Source organism: Leptonychotes weddellii, chromosome 12 (genome assembly GCF_054177405.1).
Source record: "Leptonychotes weddellii isolate Sample4059 chromosome 12, ASM5417740v2, whole genome shotgun sequence".
Classification (NCBI taxonomy): domain Eukaryota; kingdom Metazoa; phylum Chordata; class Mammalia; order Carnivora; family Phocidae; genus Leptonychotes; species Leptonychotes weddellii.
In genome coordinates, this window is record NC_138380.1 from 45,969,420 (window position 1) to 45,987,553 (window position 18,134).

The 18,134-nt window shown below is 42.9% G+C and overlaps 1 protein-coding gene across 10 annotated transcripts in view; it reads left to right on the forward strand.

The window, feature by feature from the left end:
• OSBPL3 (oxysterol binding protein like 3) overlaps positions 1-18,134 on the forward strand; it is a 176,460-nt gene that overhangs the window by 112,607 nt on the left and 45,719 nt on the right. For 5 of the 10 annotated variants that reach the window (XM_081800386.1, XM_081800393.1, XM_081800385.1 and 2 more), the window contains 5 exons: positions 989-1,092; positions 1,302-1,394; positions 2,871-3,027; positions 12,989-13,119; positions 16,091-16,198. In XM_081800386.1, the coding sequence (XP_081656512.1) occupies positions 989-1,092; positions 1,302-1,394; positions 2,871-3,027; positions 12,989-13,119; positions 16,091-16,198 (593 nt within the window). The remainder of the gene's footprint in view (positions 1-988; positions 1,093-1,301; positions 1,395-2,870; positions 3,028-12,988; positions 13,120-16,090; positions 16,199-18,134) is intronic. The other 5 variants (XM_081800387.1, XM_081800390.1, XM_081800394.1 and 2 more) reach the window with 5 other exon arrangements.

The following is an 18,134-nucleotide window of genomic DNA, read 5'->3' on the forward strand; positions in this document are numbered from 1 at the left end:
AGAGAAAGATGCCAGAAAGATGCCAGGTCTTGAAAAGCACATTTTCTCCTGTTGAATGCAAATACTATCACACTTGGGGCCATATAGGATTTGCCCTCCCAGTAAATGTCATGAGGGAGCTTCACTGAGCTCACACAGCTTTGGCACAGCTAGTCCTCGAAGTGCCATCTCTGGGCCAGCAGCATTGGCCTGGCCTGCAAACTTATTTGAAACGCAAATTCTCAGATAGACCAAATCAGAAACTGTGGGTGGATCTCAGTGATCTGTGGTTTAACAAGTTCTCCAGTTGATTCTGATGATGTCAAAGTTTGAGAGCCATTTGGGTCTTGCTTTCTTAGTGGAAACAGCCACCATCATCCAGTGAACAACAAATTAAGGACTATCTTCTGAGTTAGCGACCAAGGAACTGGTATGAGAACTCTTAGGTCCTCTTGGGTCAATGTGCAGATGATCATCACGATCTCCTGTGGGTCCCTGATCGACAGGTATCCTTAGAGACCAATGCAACCTTCAGCTTTGTTTCATTCATTTACTTGTCTGGAGTCCTTGTAAGCAGAGAATGACACCCTGTTATTACAGTATTAGAAATAATGATGATAATGATGATAGCTGATTTACTTACTGCTGACAGAGTACCAGCACTCTAAAAGCATGCTGCCTCTGTCAACTCACAACTGTCCTATGAAGGCAGGTGTATGATTCTCTCCCTTTCCCAGATGAGAAAACTAAGGCACAGAGAAGTGATATAATTTGCCCAAGATTCAGAGTTCAGGAAGGGTTCAAACAGAGGCAGTCTTATTCTCCAAATCCATGCCCTTCACCGTGACAATGTACTGCCTCTTCTGTAAAAAAGAAAGTAAAATTTCGTCTCCGTACAGATGTAAATCAAGTAGTATAGATAAATTTACAAAGTAGCTGGCACTTGCGTAGGGCAAGCTGGGTGCCAAGATGAGGGCTTATGAATCTTCCTTTTGCTTTACTCCCACAGACCTGGCACACTGTCATGCCTACCTGGTGGAAATGAGCCATCTCCTCCAAAGTATGGATGTCCTGCATCGGACATATTCAGCGCCTGCAATCAACGCCATCCAGGTCAGCCAGATCCCTCTGCTGTTTGCACTCTGGTGTTTTTCTGCTTCCTTCTCTCCTCCCCAGCCTCGCACTAACAGTGGGACATTGTCCGGTCTTGATTGCCTCAGCCACATTCGAGGGGATGGAGGTGGTCACTTTGCTGTGCAGTTTTCTCCAATTGGTCTGGTAGGCCTTACTTTCTGTGCTCTCTTTCCTGTTTTGAAACAAAGGGTGGAGCTTTTGAAAGTCCCAAAAAGGAAAAAAGATCACACAGGAGGTGGCGGTCCAGAGCTATTGGCAAAGATGCTAAAGGAACGCTGCAGGTAACCATTGCTTCCTCTGCTCTCTGTGCCACATGCTGGGGGCTGCTGGGACTCCCGATAGGATTTTCTACAGTCGTTCTCACAAATACCCTGTGCAGAGAGAAATTCAGTGACTTCGATTTTCTGGATACTACAGTAAGCATGTAATGGAATTGGGTAAGGGGAAAATGGCATGAGGATGGAGGGAGTGCAGCCGTTTCTCGGACTTCGGTGTCCCCTTCTTTAATGCTGAGTCCGCCTGCCCTCTTCCTTGCTTGTGTGTGTGCTCTGACCCACCTCTTCTGCTGCCAGTCAGTGGATTCATCATCCCTCTGAGCCCACTGGAGTCTCTGGAAACGGGACATTGTGCAGACTCTCTTTTGCCTCTTGTGTCCAACCTCCCAAACCCCCATCAGAGTTTCACTGAGCTACATTAGCCACTGACTTCCCCGGTGCACAGCTAAGCCAGAGGCTAAGATTTGCAGCTCGGCCATTGCATATTAAATTAGGACACTGTTAGGGTCAAATAAATCAGAGACTTAATGGGTAAGTCATCTGCTATACCCTTGCATACTCTGGTTCAAAGCACTTTATGGGTTGAATGGAAGTACTTTCCAAGTAAAGAGTGATTTGTGTACAAACATGTGAGAAGTTAGCTTTGTAGAAGCACCAGAGGCAAATTAAGGAAACGTTTTAAAACCTATCCACTGTTGGGCGCCTGGGTGGCTTAGTTGGTTAAGTGACTGCCTTCGGCTCAGGTCATGATCCTGGAGTCCCAGGATCGAGTCCCGCATCGGGCTCCCTGCTCAGCAGGGGGTCTGCTTCTCCCTCTGCCCTCTTCCCTCTCGTGCTCTCTGTCTCTCATTCTCTCTCTCTCAAATAAATAAATAAAATCTTTAAAAAATAAAATAAAATAAAAATAAAAAAATAAAACCTATCCACTGTTAACAACCTAGATGCTGGATGATTATTGCCAGGAGGAAGGAATTGAGTAGAAACGAGAAAGAGCCTGGCAGCTTTAGCTGTCATTTTCAACCTAGAGCTTTAATGCTTCTATCATTTGCAAAAGAATATGTGATTTCTCACCCATTTTTATTTCGCAAGAAGCCAGAGCAAGTTGCTGGAGAAAGTGCTTTCCTGGATTTTCATTTATTTTCTTTTAAGTCATCACTCAGTAGAAAGATTTACCTATAAAATGTTCTTCTACAACTTTCTAATCTTAGTAACAAGTAAATAGTCTAAGCAGGGCGCCTGGGTGGCTCAGTTGGTTGGGCGACTGCCTTCGGCTCAGGTCATGATCCTGGAGTCCCGGGATTGAGTCCCGCATCGGGCTCCCTGCTCAGCGGGGAGTCTGCTTCTCCCTCTGACCCTCCCCACTCTCATGTGCTCCCTCTCTCTCATTCTCTCTCTCTCAAATAAATAAATAAAATCTTTTAAAAAAAATAGTCTAAGCAATTTGCATCTGAAAAGAAATGTCTCCCTTTGGTGTCACTTCAGGTCCCTAAACCTTTCTCTGGCCCAATAAGACTGCATTCCTCCAATCCTAATTTGTCAACGTTAGATTTTGGAGAAGAGAAAAATTACTCTGATGGCTCTGAAACCTCGTCGGAGTTTTCTAAAATGCAAGAAGACCTGTGTCATATTGCCCATAAAGGTAAATGAGTTTTCTTTCTTCCTGATGTGTTTGATGAAAATGTCAGGTGCATGTCTGGGTATGGGATGCCCTTGGAGCGGGCATCTTAGTTGGTTCATTTTCTGCTCTATTAGGATTTGGGGCAATCTAATTTTTATTTTATTTCCCTGGTAGTAGGGAGGATATTGACAAGAAGTTTCTTCTTTAAGCCCTTAGGGGAGATGGTGAGAGCATTAGGTATTCTTTAACTCACATGCTGCTGGTGGCGGGATAGATTGGTGCTTTTCTGGAGAGCAGTATGATGTTATGTTTTGAGTTTAAAAAAAGAAATCTGCCTACCCAGCAATTCCACTTTGAAGAATTCGTTCGTAGAAATTAATTTAAAATTTATCCAAATAAAGATATCTCTTGCAGCATTGTTTATCACATCAAAAACTAGTCATAGATGTGCAACATCCTTAGCCATTAGGGAACTGCAAGTTAAAGCCAGGATGAGGTATTACTGTACCCCTATCATAGCTCCACAAAGATACAAGTGCTGGTGAGGACATGGAGAAACTGGGTCCCTCATATATTGCTGGTGGCAATTCAGGACAGTACAGGAACTCTGGACAATGGTTTGGCAGTTTTATAGAAAACCAAACATCACTTGCCACAGAACTCAACATTCGCATTCCTGGCCATTTATCCCAGAGAAATGTGAACCTGAGTCTACACAGAAACCTATACATACAATGTCAGAGCAGCTTTATTTGTATTAGCCAAAGATTGGAACAACCCAAATGTCTTTCAACAGGGGCATGATTAAACAAACTGTGGGACATCCCTACAATGGAGTACAGCTCAGCAATAAAAAGGAACAAATGCTCATATGCATAGCTGCTTCGGTGGATCTCAAGGACATTATGATGAGTGAAAATAGCCAGTTTCAAAAGGTTGCGTAGTGTATGATTCCACTTATTAATACTTTTGAAGTGATAAAATGATAGAAGCAGAGAAGAGATTAGTGGTTGCCAGGGCTCAGGGAAAGGGGAAAAATATGGGTGTGATTATGAAGCGGTAGCAAGAGGGATCTTGCTGGTAATGGGAAGTTCTGTATCCTGATTATGGTGGTGGTCCCATGAATCTACACATGTGATAAAATTGCAAATAAAATATATTTACACACATACACACAAATGAGAGCACATAAAACTGGTGACATCTGCAGGAGAGCTGTGGATTAGGCCAATGTCAGTTTCCTGGTTTTGATACTGTAGCATAGTTCTATAAGATGTTACCGCTGTGGGAAACTGGGTATAGGGTACCCGGGTCTTCTCTGTACTGTTTTTGCAACTTCCTGTGAATCTATAATGATTTCGAAATGGAAAGTTTTTGTTTTTTTTTTAAATGGACATAACCTAAATGCCCAACAATAGGGAAATTGGATTTTATATGCAATATAATTATGTGATAGAATAATCAACAGCACAATAATAAAAATATGGAGCACATAGCTATGAGGTCAGGTATTCACTAAGCACTTTATATGCACTGTTCCATTTCATTCTAGCAGCAACGTGTGGAGCAGATATTATTGTAATCTTCGTTGCACAGATAAGAAAGCTGAGGCTTGAAGAAGCTGAAGAGCTTCCTGAATAAGAAAGTGGTAGAAAGTGGCCCACCTGAGACTTGAATCCCAACCTGCCTGGCCCAGTCTGGTGTCTCACCACCCTTACGGAGGGGATGGCCAGGGCTACTTTTCTAGACACAGAAAGATGTTCACAACATACCATTGAGTAAAAATACAGGTCTCAAAACAATGTATAGGTATGATCCTGTCTGTTCAGAAAAAATAAACTATATAAATCTGGCAGATATAGGTGTACTAAAAAGTCTGGAAGGATCTACACCAGCATTTTAGTGATGGAGGCTAGAGTTGTAAGTGCTTATTATCTTCTTACTGCTTGTCTTTTTAAAAAATGTGGTATATTTATCATTTTTTTAAAAGGGCAAATGGGTTTAAAAGTTTTAAATGGGAGGGCAATGGGGTGCCTCAGTGGCTTAGTCGGTTAAGTGGCAGACTCTTGATTTCGGCTCAGGTCATGATTTCGGGATCATGAGATCGAGCCCCGCGCCGGGCTCCAAGTTGGGTGTGGAGCCTGCTTAAAACTTTCCCTCTCCCTCTGCCGCTCCCCTCCTTAGAAATTTTTTTAAAAATGGGAGGGCAATGCTTGAAGTGAGAGGAAGGAAGATACTGGCTCTGCTGCTTTATTCTCCTGGCCCCGTGTTTTTCTCCCATGACATTATTGATTCTTTCAGCTCCCGTTTCCCTTACACCCCGCAAACATAAAACATGTTGGTTATGAGGAAACCATTTCATGTTCTTTACAAATCCCAACCTCAATCAAACTCGTGTTCTAGTTGCTGTCAGAACTTTGTCAGTGTTTGCAATGCGGTTGTAGGATGAGTCTGTAAGAGGGGAAGGATTACCTGCCCCGCCCAAAGCTCTTCACGCAGGCCCTTGTGTGTTCTCTAGTACTAAAGGATCGGTTGCAATCAGGGCATTGCATTTTAGGCTTTGTGGGAGGAAATCCCTGAAAAAAGAGCACAACTTTTTAATAACACGAGCTGTCGGGGCACCTGGGTGGCCCAGTCAGTTAAGCGTCTGACTCTTGGTGTCGGCTCAGGTGGTGAGGCTGCGTTGGGCTTGCACTCGGCGTGGAGTCTGCTGGAGATTCTCTCTCCCTCTGCCCCTCCTGCTCATGCTCTCTCTCGCTCAAATAAATGAATAGATCTTTAAAAAAAAACAAAAACAAAAACCCACGAACTGTCTTTTTACGAATGAGAAGCTAATGCATCCCCGCAGCAGGGCTGTCCTGAATTTTGTCACTGAAGAAGCTGCTCCCTCAGCAGAGAGAGAGAGGTTGCCGTGCGGAGTCAGGCCACGGATACCGTCCTCCCGCAGAGGGCTCAGCCTTGTGGCCCGTCTGAAATGGGCTGCGGCCAGCTGTTTTGCCTTTCAGGCTTTGTTACACCAAGCTGGCTGCAGAGACTGCCACATGCCTAGACAGGGTCTCGATTTGTGCTCCGAGAAAGGTCTGGGTGCACTTATTCAACAACAACAGCTTTTGCCCCGTGGGCTTAGGGCCTCGAATCCCACAGGGAGCCTAACCGGCTGTGTTTCACTGCTGTGGATTTCAAGTACATACACTCGCGCAGACTGACGGATCTCTGGGAGTCCCTTTCACACAGGCTGTGACTCAGAGGCCTCGTGGAATGGAGACACTTCCCAGGTTTGTCCTCAGGCCTGCGAGCTTGCGCACTTTCTCACTTCCATACAGTCAAACTCAAAGCATCTTGACCTTTCCTTTCTTCCCGTGTGGGCCTGATCTGGTCACGGACCGTTTGTATGGTACTTTCTTGACTGTATGACTAATCTGTCGACTATGATTCCAGGGCAGGTGAACTAAATGTAGGAATTCCACTGATGTTGTAACATAGTCTGTGTTACCTCCTTTTTCTTTAATTTGTTAAATGCATCTCAATGCTCTCTGTTTTGTAGAAGATTAGATCAAAGGGTGGACAACCAATATATACCCATCATAGGTGAAAAAATCCTTCTTATATATTATAAATGGAATTTGATTTTTATGGCATATCATTGAAATAATTTTCATTGGTTCGTGTGTCTGGCTTTGAGCATATGTTGACACACATACAAGTAAGCAGAGAACAAAATGTACCAAAACTTAAAAGCCATTAAGGAATTTACATTGCATATATTAACTTTTACATTTCTCCCAATATATTCACGGAACACTTTGCCCATAAAATGCTTTTAAAAACAAAAGAATTCCATGGTTAAAAATGTTTGGAAAACACTGCTGACTATGGTCCCCTTTGAACTTACACAAGAATAGTAAATATTAAAGGCCCTGAGAAGTCCTGCAGCAGAGAAGTCTGTTAGTTTTGTTTAAGTCAGTGATTTTCAATGTATTTGGAAATCTTTCCCTCACTTCCCCAGTAGCTGTTGACACCCAGGAACTAAAGTTCTTGAGAAACATAATGCAGGAAACACAGTAAATAATAAGCCTTTATGGAGCTAACCCTCTATACCATCTGAGTCAGAAGATAGGCATTCATTCTAAGCCACTCTGTTATGACTAGCTGTGGAATTTTTATCTCAGCCAGTTAACTTCTCTGGGCCTCAGTTGCCTCATCTGTTAAATGGCCTAAAGTAGTTCTCCTGACTTTTGGGTCTCAAATTCTGTAACTATTTTCTATGATTGGTTATTTTGTTCTGAATAGAATTCATGCTGTTGCTTACTGTTACAAGAAGGTTTTATGAGACAGTGTTCTATTCTTAGCTGAATAGAAATGACTGAATATGGTGAGCAGTTGTAGGATAGGAGAGCAAGGGCTAGGATAGGACCAGGGTCCTCTGGAAGTGGGGCATTTATGTTCTACTTTGGAAAGAAAACAAAGTTAGGTTTAATGATACTTTCCTAAAGGTATTTTCAGAGAGGGAAAGCCTCATTTACAAATGAAAAGATTAAAAGTAGAACAAAATTAAACTGTATTCCATTATTTAGCATTCTTTTGTTTTTGATTCTTTTCCTGTGTTGAGTCTTAATTGTTGAAGGATCATTTTCTGAACTGTTTTGAGTTTCTGGAAGCATTGGATAAAAAACCAAGCATGTCACGGTGCCATCATTTTCATAGATTAAAAGCTAGAAGATATACAGAATTTAAAGAAAAGCCAGATCATTTATCAAGCATAATTTAGAATTCAGCATAAGAATAGGCTGAGCACTTGCATTTATGTAAATTATCTGGAAATAAGTAGGACCATTTAATCAAATTACCTAATATATCTAAGTGAAAGAACCATTTGGATAGAGTATCAGAAAGTGTTTTAAAACCATGGATATCTTGTGAGGTTTGAAAATTAGAGGAACCAGATTACAGAAGATCAAAGCACCCGAGATATTTTAGGTGTGTTATCATTTCAAAGAAAATTCACCAAAATATGCTTTTCTTTAAAAAGAGGGAAAGAAAGGGATGCCTGGGTGGCTCAGTCGGTTAAGCATCTGTCTTCAGCTCAGGTCATGATCCCAGGGTCCTGGGATCGAGCCCCGCTTCGGGCTTCTTGCTCAGCGGGGAACGTGCTTCTCCCTCTGCCTGCCGCTCCCCTGCTTGTGCTCTCTCTCTCTCTCTCTGACAAGTAAATAAAATCTTTAAAAAAAAAGAAAAAAGAGGGAAAGAAAACTAATGAGTCCTACAGTGGTTTGGGCACTATACGGTAGTATGTTTTCTCACTGTGTCCTTAAAGCACTCATGAGATTACAGGCATTATCCACACCTACAGATGTGGAAACCGAGGATTTGTCCAAAATCTAAATGGCAACCAAGTGGTAGAAGTAGGATTTTGGTTCACGTTTGCCTTATTACAAAGTGTCTTTCCCTTCTACCAGACTGCCTCTGTAGAAGTGATGTCTTTGGTATTCATAACTGTCTTCCCCCAGACCTTATTCTTCCGTGATGCCGAGAAACTGCTAGAAAAGGAGCGCATTGAACGGTAGAGCTGAGGTAGATTAAGAGTACAGGTGTGCTTCAGTACTAAACGTGCTAACTATACTCTCACCATCTAACTCAATAGAAGAATACCGCAGAAGCCTGTGGAAACGGGAAAGGTAGTGGTCCAGGGGTCAGTTGTATGAGGCATGTGGCATTCCATTCTGCCAGAACTCAACCTGCATCCTGCTGTCTTAGTACAGTGGGAGGGTTTGAGAAATGGCTGAGGACAGTCTGGGAAAGAGGAGTAAACAGAGATGCCATGATTGCCTTTCCATATTTGAACACCACATGAACGGAGAGGTAGTTCTGTTTGCCAGTGAGGAGACACTGAGGGAAATTTCCACTTGGGAACAGGAGGTCTTCGTGCCCTGCAGCAGAGTCTAGGGGCAGAGCGGACTGCTTTAGGAGACAGCAAATGCTCTGAGAAACATGGTCCAAAAACCACAGGCAAGGAAGTTTAGAGTCAGAGAGGAGTTGGTCATTCTGCATGGGGGGTGGCTAGGTGATCTTTGGAGTTCTTTGTACCTCTGAGCATTGAAGACTTTCTATGTGGTTTTATTTGTTTTCAGATATCCATAGATGTGATACATTCACTTGGATCTTTCTATTTTTGTAAGTTTTTTTTTTTTTTCCCGCCTAGCATCAGGTTAGAAATTAGTAAGAAAACATTCCGTCACAAAGAATATTCCTCACCTCTGGGATCCTCTGTCTTTAACAGTTAATATAAATATAGTCTCCCACGAGCAGCCCCTAACAATCGTTCTGTGTGTGCTGGGTCACTAGGCCGCTGTGAATGACTATTTTAATGTCCTCTGGGTGGGCCTCACCAGTCATTTAAGAAATTCAGTGCATGGCGGGCACCTGAGTGGCTCAGTCATCAAGCGTCTGCCTTCGGCTCAGGTCATGATTCCAGGGTCCTGGGATCAAGTCCCACATTGGGCTCCCTGCTCGGCAGGAAGCCTGCTTCTCCCTCTCCCACTCGCCCTGCTTGTGTTCCTGTTCTCGCTATCTCTCTCTGTCAAATAAATAAAATCTTTAAAAAAAAAAAAAATTCAGTGCATGGCGATCTTTTGTCAGTTGGTTTAGGAAGCACTTTACAGATGAAAAATAAATATAGTGACTATATGAGTTTCTTTCTGCTTATTTTATGCCCACCGCAGCCTTGTCAGTTCTCCATTTTGAAGCAAGGAATGTATATTCTGCCAATTTTAAATGGAATCTTCCCATCAGGTTGAAGGCCTTGCTTTACTGCAGGCTGTCTGAAGGCCAGAGGAATTGATCTGGTCAAGTGGCAGCCAGCTGAGCACCACATTTACTTAATCTAAAGCAATAAACATAACAGTGAAAAAAATTTTTTTTCTTTTGTAACAATGTAAAGTGACAGATATTCACTAGACTTATTGTGGTGATCATTTTGCAGTGGATACAGATACCAAATCATTACGGTAGACACCAAAACTCATGTAAGGTTAATGTCAATTATACCTCCATTTAAAAAAGAGAAAAAAATGAATTGTAATAGCAGATTAAGGAAACTTATACCAAAAGACCAAAAAAACCCCCAAAAACCCATGGCAGTGAAGAGGTATTCCCCCCAGGACCCACTCAGATGGGTATCCGACCAAGTGTGTGTTTTGGGGGGGATGCCTATCTAATAGGACGTAAAATGTTAATTGTGGGGCTCGTTGCCCCCCAGCTGAGGCTGTTCTTCCACTGTTGAACAGATTCCGGTCAGTCCCTCACTCATAGACCCTGTACCCTGCACGCAGTTGTTAACAAGTGCTGTTCTGGCAAGAGACCAAAGTACTCTCCTGAAACTGGTGCCCGTATTTCAAGTCCCCACCACTTTTCACCCTCTTGTGTTGCTTTTATCACCATCACTATTATTATGGTAGCAACACTTACTATTTATTATATGCTATCCATGGGGTTAAGTGCTATCCCCGCATTATCGTCTTTAATCCCCATCACCATCTTATAAAGTAAACGCTATCATGACCGCCATTTACAAATGAGGAAAGGGGAGTTCAGGTACAGCATGTGTTTGTCAGGGTCATGCAGTGACTGAGTGATAGAGCTGGAAAGAATCCAGGGCTAGTTCGGAGTCCACACTATTGGTCACTCTGTTGTGCTGCCCATTATTTTGCTCGATGGAATTGTTTAAATCAAAGAGCTAAGTGCGTTCCATAGATATTGTTAGAAAATTTTTAGTACCTGTTTGCCTTTAGTACCTATTTACCCTGTCTTCTGTTGACAGAAGGGAAGAAATGAATTGTACTTAATAAACTAAGGAAACTGTGTGTGTGTGTGTGTGTGTGTGTTGTGTTTAAACAAATTGCTTATTTATATGATGACTTTACGAAGATGGTCTAAATCCATCACGGAACACCACGACCTCAAACAAGTTCAGCAACAACTTATGGCGAGATGCAGTTGTCCTTGTGACTGTGGAAATGAGGGAAGTGAGTCGATTATGCGTATTTAGTTTCTGCGATACTAAATCGGCCAATCTTGAATGACAGTGCCTCCAAAAATGCAGCCTTGTGGAATTCAGTAATATGCCAGGCCATCTGAGAAGAAGTATGTCTCTGCCTCTTCCTTCTTCCTACCTTTCTAAAACAAAATGTAATAAAAGAGACTGGAAAGATAATATTCAAATGTGATATCCATGATCAGTAAGTTAGATGGCATTTCCCCATTCCTAGGAGATAACTCATACAAATGTGATCCAAATTTGATGAATTTTTTGCTGTATGTGTTAGCGGGCTTTAAAAACTTTAGTTCTGGCATCTGAATGCCTAGCAGTGCTAAGCTCTCATGTACCTGAGGGCTCACTAAAGTGAACAGAGTAGCTGGATGCCAAGTTTAGAGCTTGGGGATTCTGGATCAAGCAGCTGCAAGACTAACAAGAGTGTAGGCAACACCCTAAAATAATTTCAAATTTACAGAGAAGTTGCAAGAATAATACAAAGAACAGCCATATATCCTTTACCCAAATTCATCATTTTTAATATCTTGCCACATATATCTTACCTCTTTCTCCACATACACTGTATGTGCACACACACACATGTGTTTATTTTTCTGAACCGTGTGAGAGTAGGGATCATACATCATGTCTTTTTTTATGCCTTTATACTGTAGTATCTATTTCCTAAGAATAGGGATAGTCTGTTACTTAACCACAGTGTAGTTATGAAATTCAAGAAATTTAACGTTGAAGCATGGCTTTCATCTCTCCTGTTTTCCATTTTCAGATGTTGTCAGTGGTTCCAATAATGTCCTTCAATAGCACTTTTCCCCTTCAGTCCAGGATCGAGCCTATGATCACATTTTAATTGACATATCTCTTCAGTTTCTTGCAATTGGGAACAGTTCCTCAGCCTTTCTTTTTCTTTGATGAAATTGATGCTTTTGAAGGATACAGGTCAATTTTTAAATAGAAGATGTTCCTCACTTTGCAGTGACCTATCCCTGGCTGGTGTACAACACAAGGGAAGGTGTATCTTTTTCAGGATATTACACCTGGAGGCACACAAAGTCCATCTGAGCCTCACTGGTGATTAATTTTGGTCACCTGGTTAAGGTGCTATCTAGTTTCTTGGTTTCGAGTTTCATGACTCCCCAGCAACCAATGAGCTTTGTTTTCAAGCAGTTTCAGTCTTTGGGGATACAAACAAAACTAAATGTTGATAATTGAGAAATCAGAAGTATCTTTTCAAGTGTCAAAATATCTTGACAAGTCATAAATTCCTAGAATTGTATAGTGGATAGGGCGTTTAGAATTGAAAAATGTGTATGCTAGGGGCGCCTGGGTGGCTCAGTCGTTAAGCGTCTGCCTTAGGCTCAGGACATGATCCCAGGGTCCTGGGATCGAGCCCCACATCGGGCTCTCTGCTTGGTGGGAAGCCTGCTTCTCCCTCTCCCACTCCCCCTGCTTGTGTTCCCTCTCTCACTTTGTCTCTCTCTGTCAAATAAATAAATAAAATCTTAAAAAAAAAAGGAAAAAAATGTGTATGCTGTTAAATTTTGTAATAGACTTTTTCAGAGCAGTTTTAGGTTTATAGCAAAATGGAGCAGAAAGTACAGAGTTCCATATAACCCTACCCCACCCACACACACACAACATCCCCCACTGTCAACATCCCACCAGCGTGGTCCATTTGTTATAATCAGTGGACCTACAACAAAGCATCATTATCATCCAGAGTCCATAGTTTCAGTTAGGGTTCACGCTTGGTGTTGTACCTTCCAGATGTGTTTTTTAGAAGTCAATTTAGAGTGTCCATTTGCTGTACTCTTCAGTTCACTATTCAGGGCTGTTACTTTTCTAAATTCCTTTATAAGGAATACGTGTCTTTGTATCTTGTGTTTAATTATGCCTCTTCCTTTACTCGTTTTTATAATGATTATATCTTTCTAGTTTACTTCACTTTAAGGTCAGCTTTTAATACCATATCAACAGAGCGAGAGAAGCTGAAGCAGCTGATGGAACAGGATGTCTCCTCCTCCCCCTCTGCCCAGGTCATCGGCCTGAAACACGCCCTGTCATCCGTAAGTTGCATGTCTGTGTCACAGAAATGCCTGACCACCTGGCCATGCTTATGAATTTTTTTATATTTTCCGACTCCATGGTTGTGTTGAAAATTCATGAGAAAACCCAACAAATTATCCAAATTCTATTTTAACCTTGTATCGGATCTGCTAATTCTGAACAGCAAAACTGAGCCTACCTCCAATCTTAGTAACTCGTATTTCATGGAGCATTAGATACCTTAAGTTTGGTTTCCTTCCATTTATCTTGATTTTTCTGTTTCTGTAAAGCGTTTATTGTGTGTTTGTGTGGGTCTTCCAGATACTTGTTTCTCATTACAAAATCCAAGGTTTGGAGGTTCCTGTACTTCTCGAGCTTAGAGTGACTTTGCAAGTGACAGGTAGCAGAAGGCAACTTTAAATTCACTCATCTTCTCTGCTGCCCAGCAGTGATCCTGCTTACCACTCTTTCAAAGTTATTTGGAAGTGATTTGCTTTGGTAAGATAAAACTTTTAGCTGCCTTTTCCTGCATGGGCACAGAGAGGTGAGTCATAAGGAGTGTCAGATAATCATTGCATTTTCATCACAACAGAAACATCAGGCTCCAGCCTCAAGTCAGCCCTTCTGTTATTCACTCTCTCTCTACATTTTCCCCTTGATTTCAGTTGGGCTCCATTCAGGTGCAGTGTCCTAGGACTCTACCTTGAACGGCTGGTGTTGTCTGGTTACTCACTCTGTATCTATCGAAAAGCTGGCAGGTTTTAAAAATAACATACTTATTATGTCATTTGTATTTATTTTACTTATTTATATATTTCTTTTATTTTTATTTTATTATGTTATTTCATTATGCCCCTAGTCTTTGCTTGTCCTTTCGAATCCCTAGTACAAATAGAGAGTGTGCGCACGTGGGAAATCACCAGCTGAAGCAATACCAAACTTTTTGTTTAGTGTTAAGTTGGGGAGATGAATTTTAGGATCTTGTTTTCAGGAGCTAATTCAGGCTTTGAGAGAACTAGAAAATATCCGTTCATCTTTTCTATTCCTCACGTTACTGAGAAAAGTAAAGTAATGATTTTGGTGTGACCGTAATGGGAAACACATTACCAGTCGTGCATAGTTGTTGTTGAATACTTAGGAATATTTCCTCACTTGGCGGTCCAAGTATGTTATCTTTGAAAGAAATAAAAAATAATGTGGCCTTACTCCACGTAGAGGGTCTTAATGTCATTCACCCTGAGGAACTCTGGGTTTTCTAAGGTCAGAGAGAGAAACACCCCTTTTGGATTGCAGTGGACAGCCAGCTGCACACTGGGAGCTATTTGGGTTTGAGAGAAGAGAAGTGTGGTTTTGTTTTGTTGTGTTTTGTTTTTAAGTTTATTTTTTAGTGCTACAGAGCATTTCTTTGTTCCCAGTAGGTTGACTTTTAGTACTTTCAGAAGGTACCTCTGATGGGCTTCCCCAGCCCCTCTCAAAGCGGTCTTCCTGTCTCCCGCCCTCCTCCCTTGGGAGGTCTGGCCTCATCTTCTTAGTCGGCTTGTCTGGTAGAGGACGTGGTATCCTAGGCCAGAGCTGTTACCCTTCTAAGGAATTTACTTTCTCCCATGTTCAGGATTTTGGGAACTTAAGATATAACAAAATGATCCTTTCTTTCCTCTTTTTGGCTTGGATTCTGGATTAGATTCAAAGCTTGTTTTTTAAAAATAACATTTTTAGTGTCCTCCCAGGGCTATCAGAATGCATATGTTTGTGCTGTATATGCAGTCTTGGCATTCTTCTTTCTTCTGCCTGTGGCTTACAAAGGAAAGAGAAGCTGCTAAAATAACACATTTTTCAGGCCATACTAAGAGTCTAACATTGGTATAGATTCTAGCCACTGACTGATGCTAAGATGCCAGCAAAATGTTGGTCAGAAAAAAGTGAGTACCCCATAGAGATTGTTACATGTACTTGTGTGTATTAAGAACATTTACTCAGTGTTTCCTAAATGATCCTCAAGAATTTCCAAATAACCCATTCCATTCCTGGGTATTAAAAAATAAAACCAACATCCTGTTTGAGATCCAGGCAGTAGATCAAACAGTGCCACATCCTTCTATGATCTCAGCAGGTAGACCCTGTGGGCACTAATGGATGGGAAAGGCTCTGAGCTTCTTGGAAGAGAGCCTGATAGACAGACAGGACAGATCTGTGTGCAGGCACCTGGAGAGCTGACTGTGGGAGTGTCTGGGGGGACAATCAGGCACACTTGCCCTTTTCCAAAGACAGATCATTTGGAAACATCTTCCTTTACCTTCAAGCTAGTTCCTTCCCATTTGGGAGGTTGGGATAGGGAATCTGACCTGCCCAGGGGTGGGTTTACATGTGTCCAGTTCCCTCCCCCCAATTCCCAGGGCCCTAGTCCTTAGCCTTTATCCAGGTAAGTGAAAGTATGTCATTGTTGTTTTCAATTAAATGTCTTAGTCATGAAGAATGAATAAAACAATCATCACCTATGTTGGGAAATAATAAAATTAATCCTCCACAAAATCCTAATTCCAAGCACACTTCTTAAGATCCAGTTCAGCTGGTATGAGAATTAAATAACATTAAAAGATCTCCAATCATAAGGGGTGGGAGAAGCATCCTCTTTAAAGATGAGAGAAGCATGGGGTCATAGGGAGGGAGCTGGGGAGGGAGGGCCATGAAACCACTAGCCTAGTAAGAGCTGAAGGTGTTGGTGATTTCCTTCCCCACTGAAAGGAAATCCTCGCCAGTCCCTTCTTCCATGCCCAGAAGTGAGACCAGAGAAGGGACATCACTTCCAAAGTTCGGTGTCTTTGATCTCCCTGGCATCGCAGAACCGTATCCTGTCGGATAACATTCAGGAAAAAAGTCCAGGAAGTGCCCTCCTCAGGCACTTCCCACAGGACCGTCCCCCTGGGCCCACTGCTGTGCTTTTCTGATACATCCATTTATTAACAGAGCCCCACTATTTTTAACATGTTCCAGGCCCTAGCACAAAGCACAGACCTTAAAGAACGCTTACGCAGAATCCATGCTGAGTCTCTGCTCCTCGATTCCCCCGCTGCTGCCAAGTCGGGTGACAGTCTGGCAGAGGTGGGTAAGGCTTCTCGGCTGGGAATGTTTCCACGACCGCCACCCCCTCACCTGACACCCTCTGTCCAGTCCCTCTGCCCCTGTTTCCCCCTCGGGAGTGGGGAGTGGTGCTCACAAGTCTGCCCGCCCCCCCCCCCCCAGCTGCTGCAGGGTCTGAGCCGCCTGCCAGCCCCCCAAAGCTTTCCTGAGTATATGCTAACTGCATTGGTAAACTGCTCCCCCCCTCAGAAGTCTTCTTCCCTTTGTATTTCTTTACCCCCTTTCCTCCTAAGTATCACCTTTTCACTAGTTATTACTAGAGTCGGAATGCAGAGAGACAAACATTTTCTCCTGTTACTTCTGAAGAGGCCTCATTTTCTCTGCCCTGTGGTATCCCAAGTTGCCCTCTCTGTGACATCCCCTCCCCCCTTTCTTTGTGACCGGTACCTTCTTCTCCTGTGATTTTTTTTTTTCTCTTTTAAAAAGCACAGCTGTACCCTGTGAAGGAAAAAATACTGTATTACAATTGAAGTGTCTTGGTCAACTAATAATATGTTAAAATGTCTCTTCTCAAAACTCAGGATGTTTATACAAAATGTTCCTTGCGTGTGTTTAAAATGAGAAACTGCAGAAAAGATACAAGTGGATTACTCAGAAAATAAGTAGAAAAGAATAATAAAGAATAATAAGGCTTCAAACCTGTTTTTAGCTATCGTATGTCTCAGATATGCTATATTTTTCATTAGCAAACTTATTAGACTGAGAGCACTTAAAATAAAAAGAAGGAAGGTACTATACAAGGGGTGTGTGTGTGTGTGTGTGTGTGTGTGTGTGAATTTTATTAAAAGGAGTTTCTGATGTTGAAGGTGAATCCCTCTTCCTCCTTCTCCTGTCCTCAAAGAAAACAAACCCCCCACACAATACTTCAGTCCGTGGGAAGCCGCGTGTTCAGGCAAAGAGGAGGCTAGCGGCTGAAATCGGTCAGCACCCGGGGCGAGGCCTGGGCATCTGCAGCCACGGGGACCACGGGCTCGGCCACACGCCAAGGGGACCCTGTTCTCCTACGCTGGGACCTACGCTGTCTCTGCAGAGGCTCCCAGGCTGCTGTTACTTCTGAGACGTGTCGGAAGTTGAGCATGACATTTCTCCACACACTCACTCCCCACCAAGAGATCTTTTCAGTCATTTTAGCCCAGACCTAAACTGAATCATCTTTAAAGCTGAGCACCTGAACATTACCGGGGTGACCCTCATTTTAGGCCCGGGCAGGGAAGTGTGCAAGGTTGCTGGAGCAGGGCGCAGACACTCCGCGCCATCACTCAGTGTTGGTGGCTGCCAGACGCCGTGGCGTTCCATGGGGTTTCTTGTCTCTTGTGAGACAGTGCTTACCTTCTAAGTAGTACTGCCACCTGATTATATCTATCTGTTTAAGCAAGCTGACCCCTCATTTATGGTTCTGTGTATTGATGCTTAGTGTGTATACTTGGGGCTATTTGCATTTTGGAAAGGAAACCAGAATCACAAGTCTTTACAATGTATGCTTTTATTTTATTTTTTTTAGAGATTTTATTTATTTATTTGACAGAGATCACAAGTAGGCAGAGCGGCAGGCAGAGGGAGAGGGAGAAGCAGACTCCCCGCTGAGCAGTGAGCCCGATGCGGGGCTCGATCCCAGGACCCTGGGATCATGACCGGCGCCGAAGGCAGATGCTTAACCAACTGAACTCCCCAGGCGCCCCTTAACAATGCATGTTTTCACGGGGGAAATCGGAGGGGTGGACGAACCATGAGAGACGATGGACTCTGAAAAACAAACTGAGGGTTCTAGAGGGGAGGGGGGTGGGAGGATGGGTTGGCCTGGTGGTGGGTATGGAGGAGGGCACGTTCTGCATGGAGCACTGGGTGTTGTGCACGAACAATGAATCATGGAACACTTCATCTAGAACTAATGATGTAA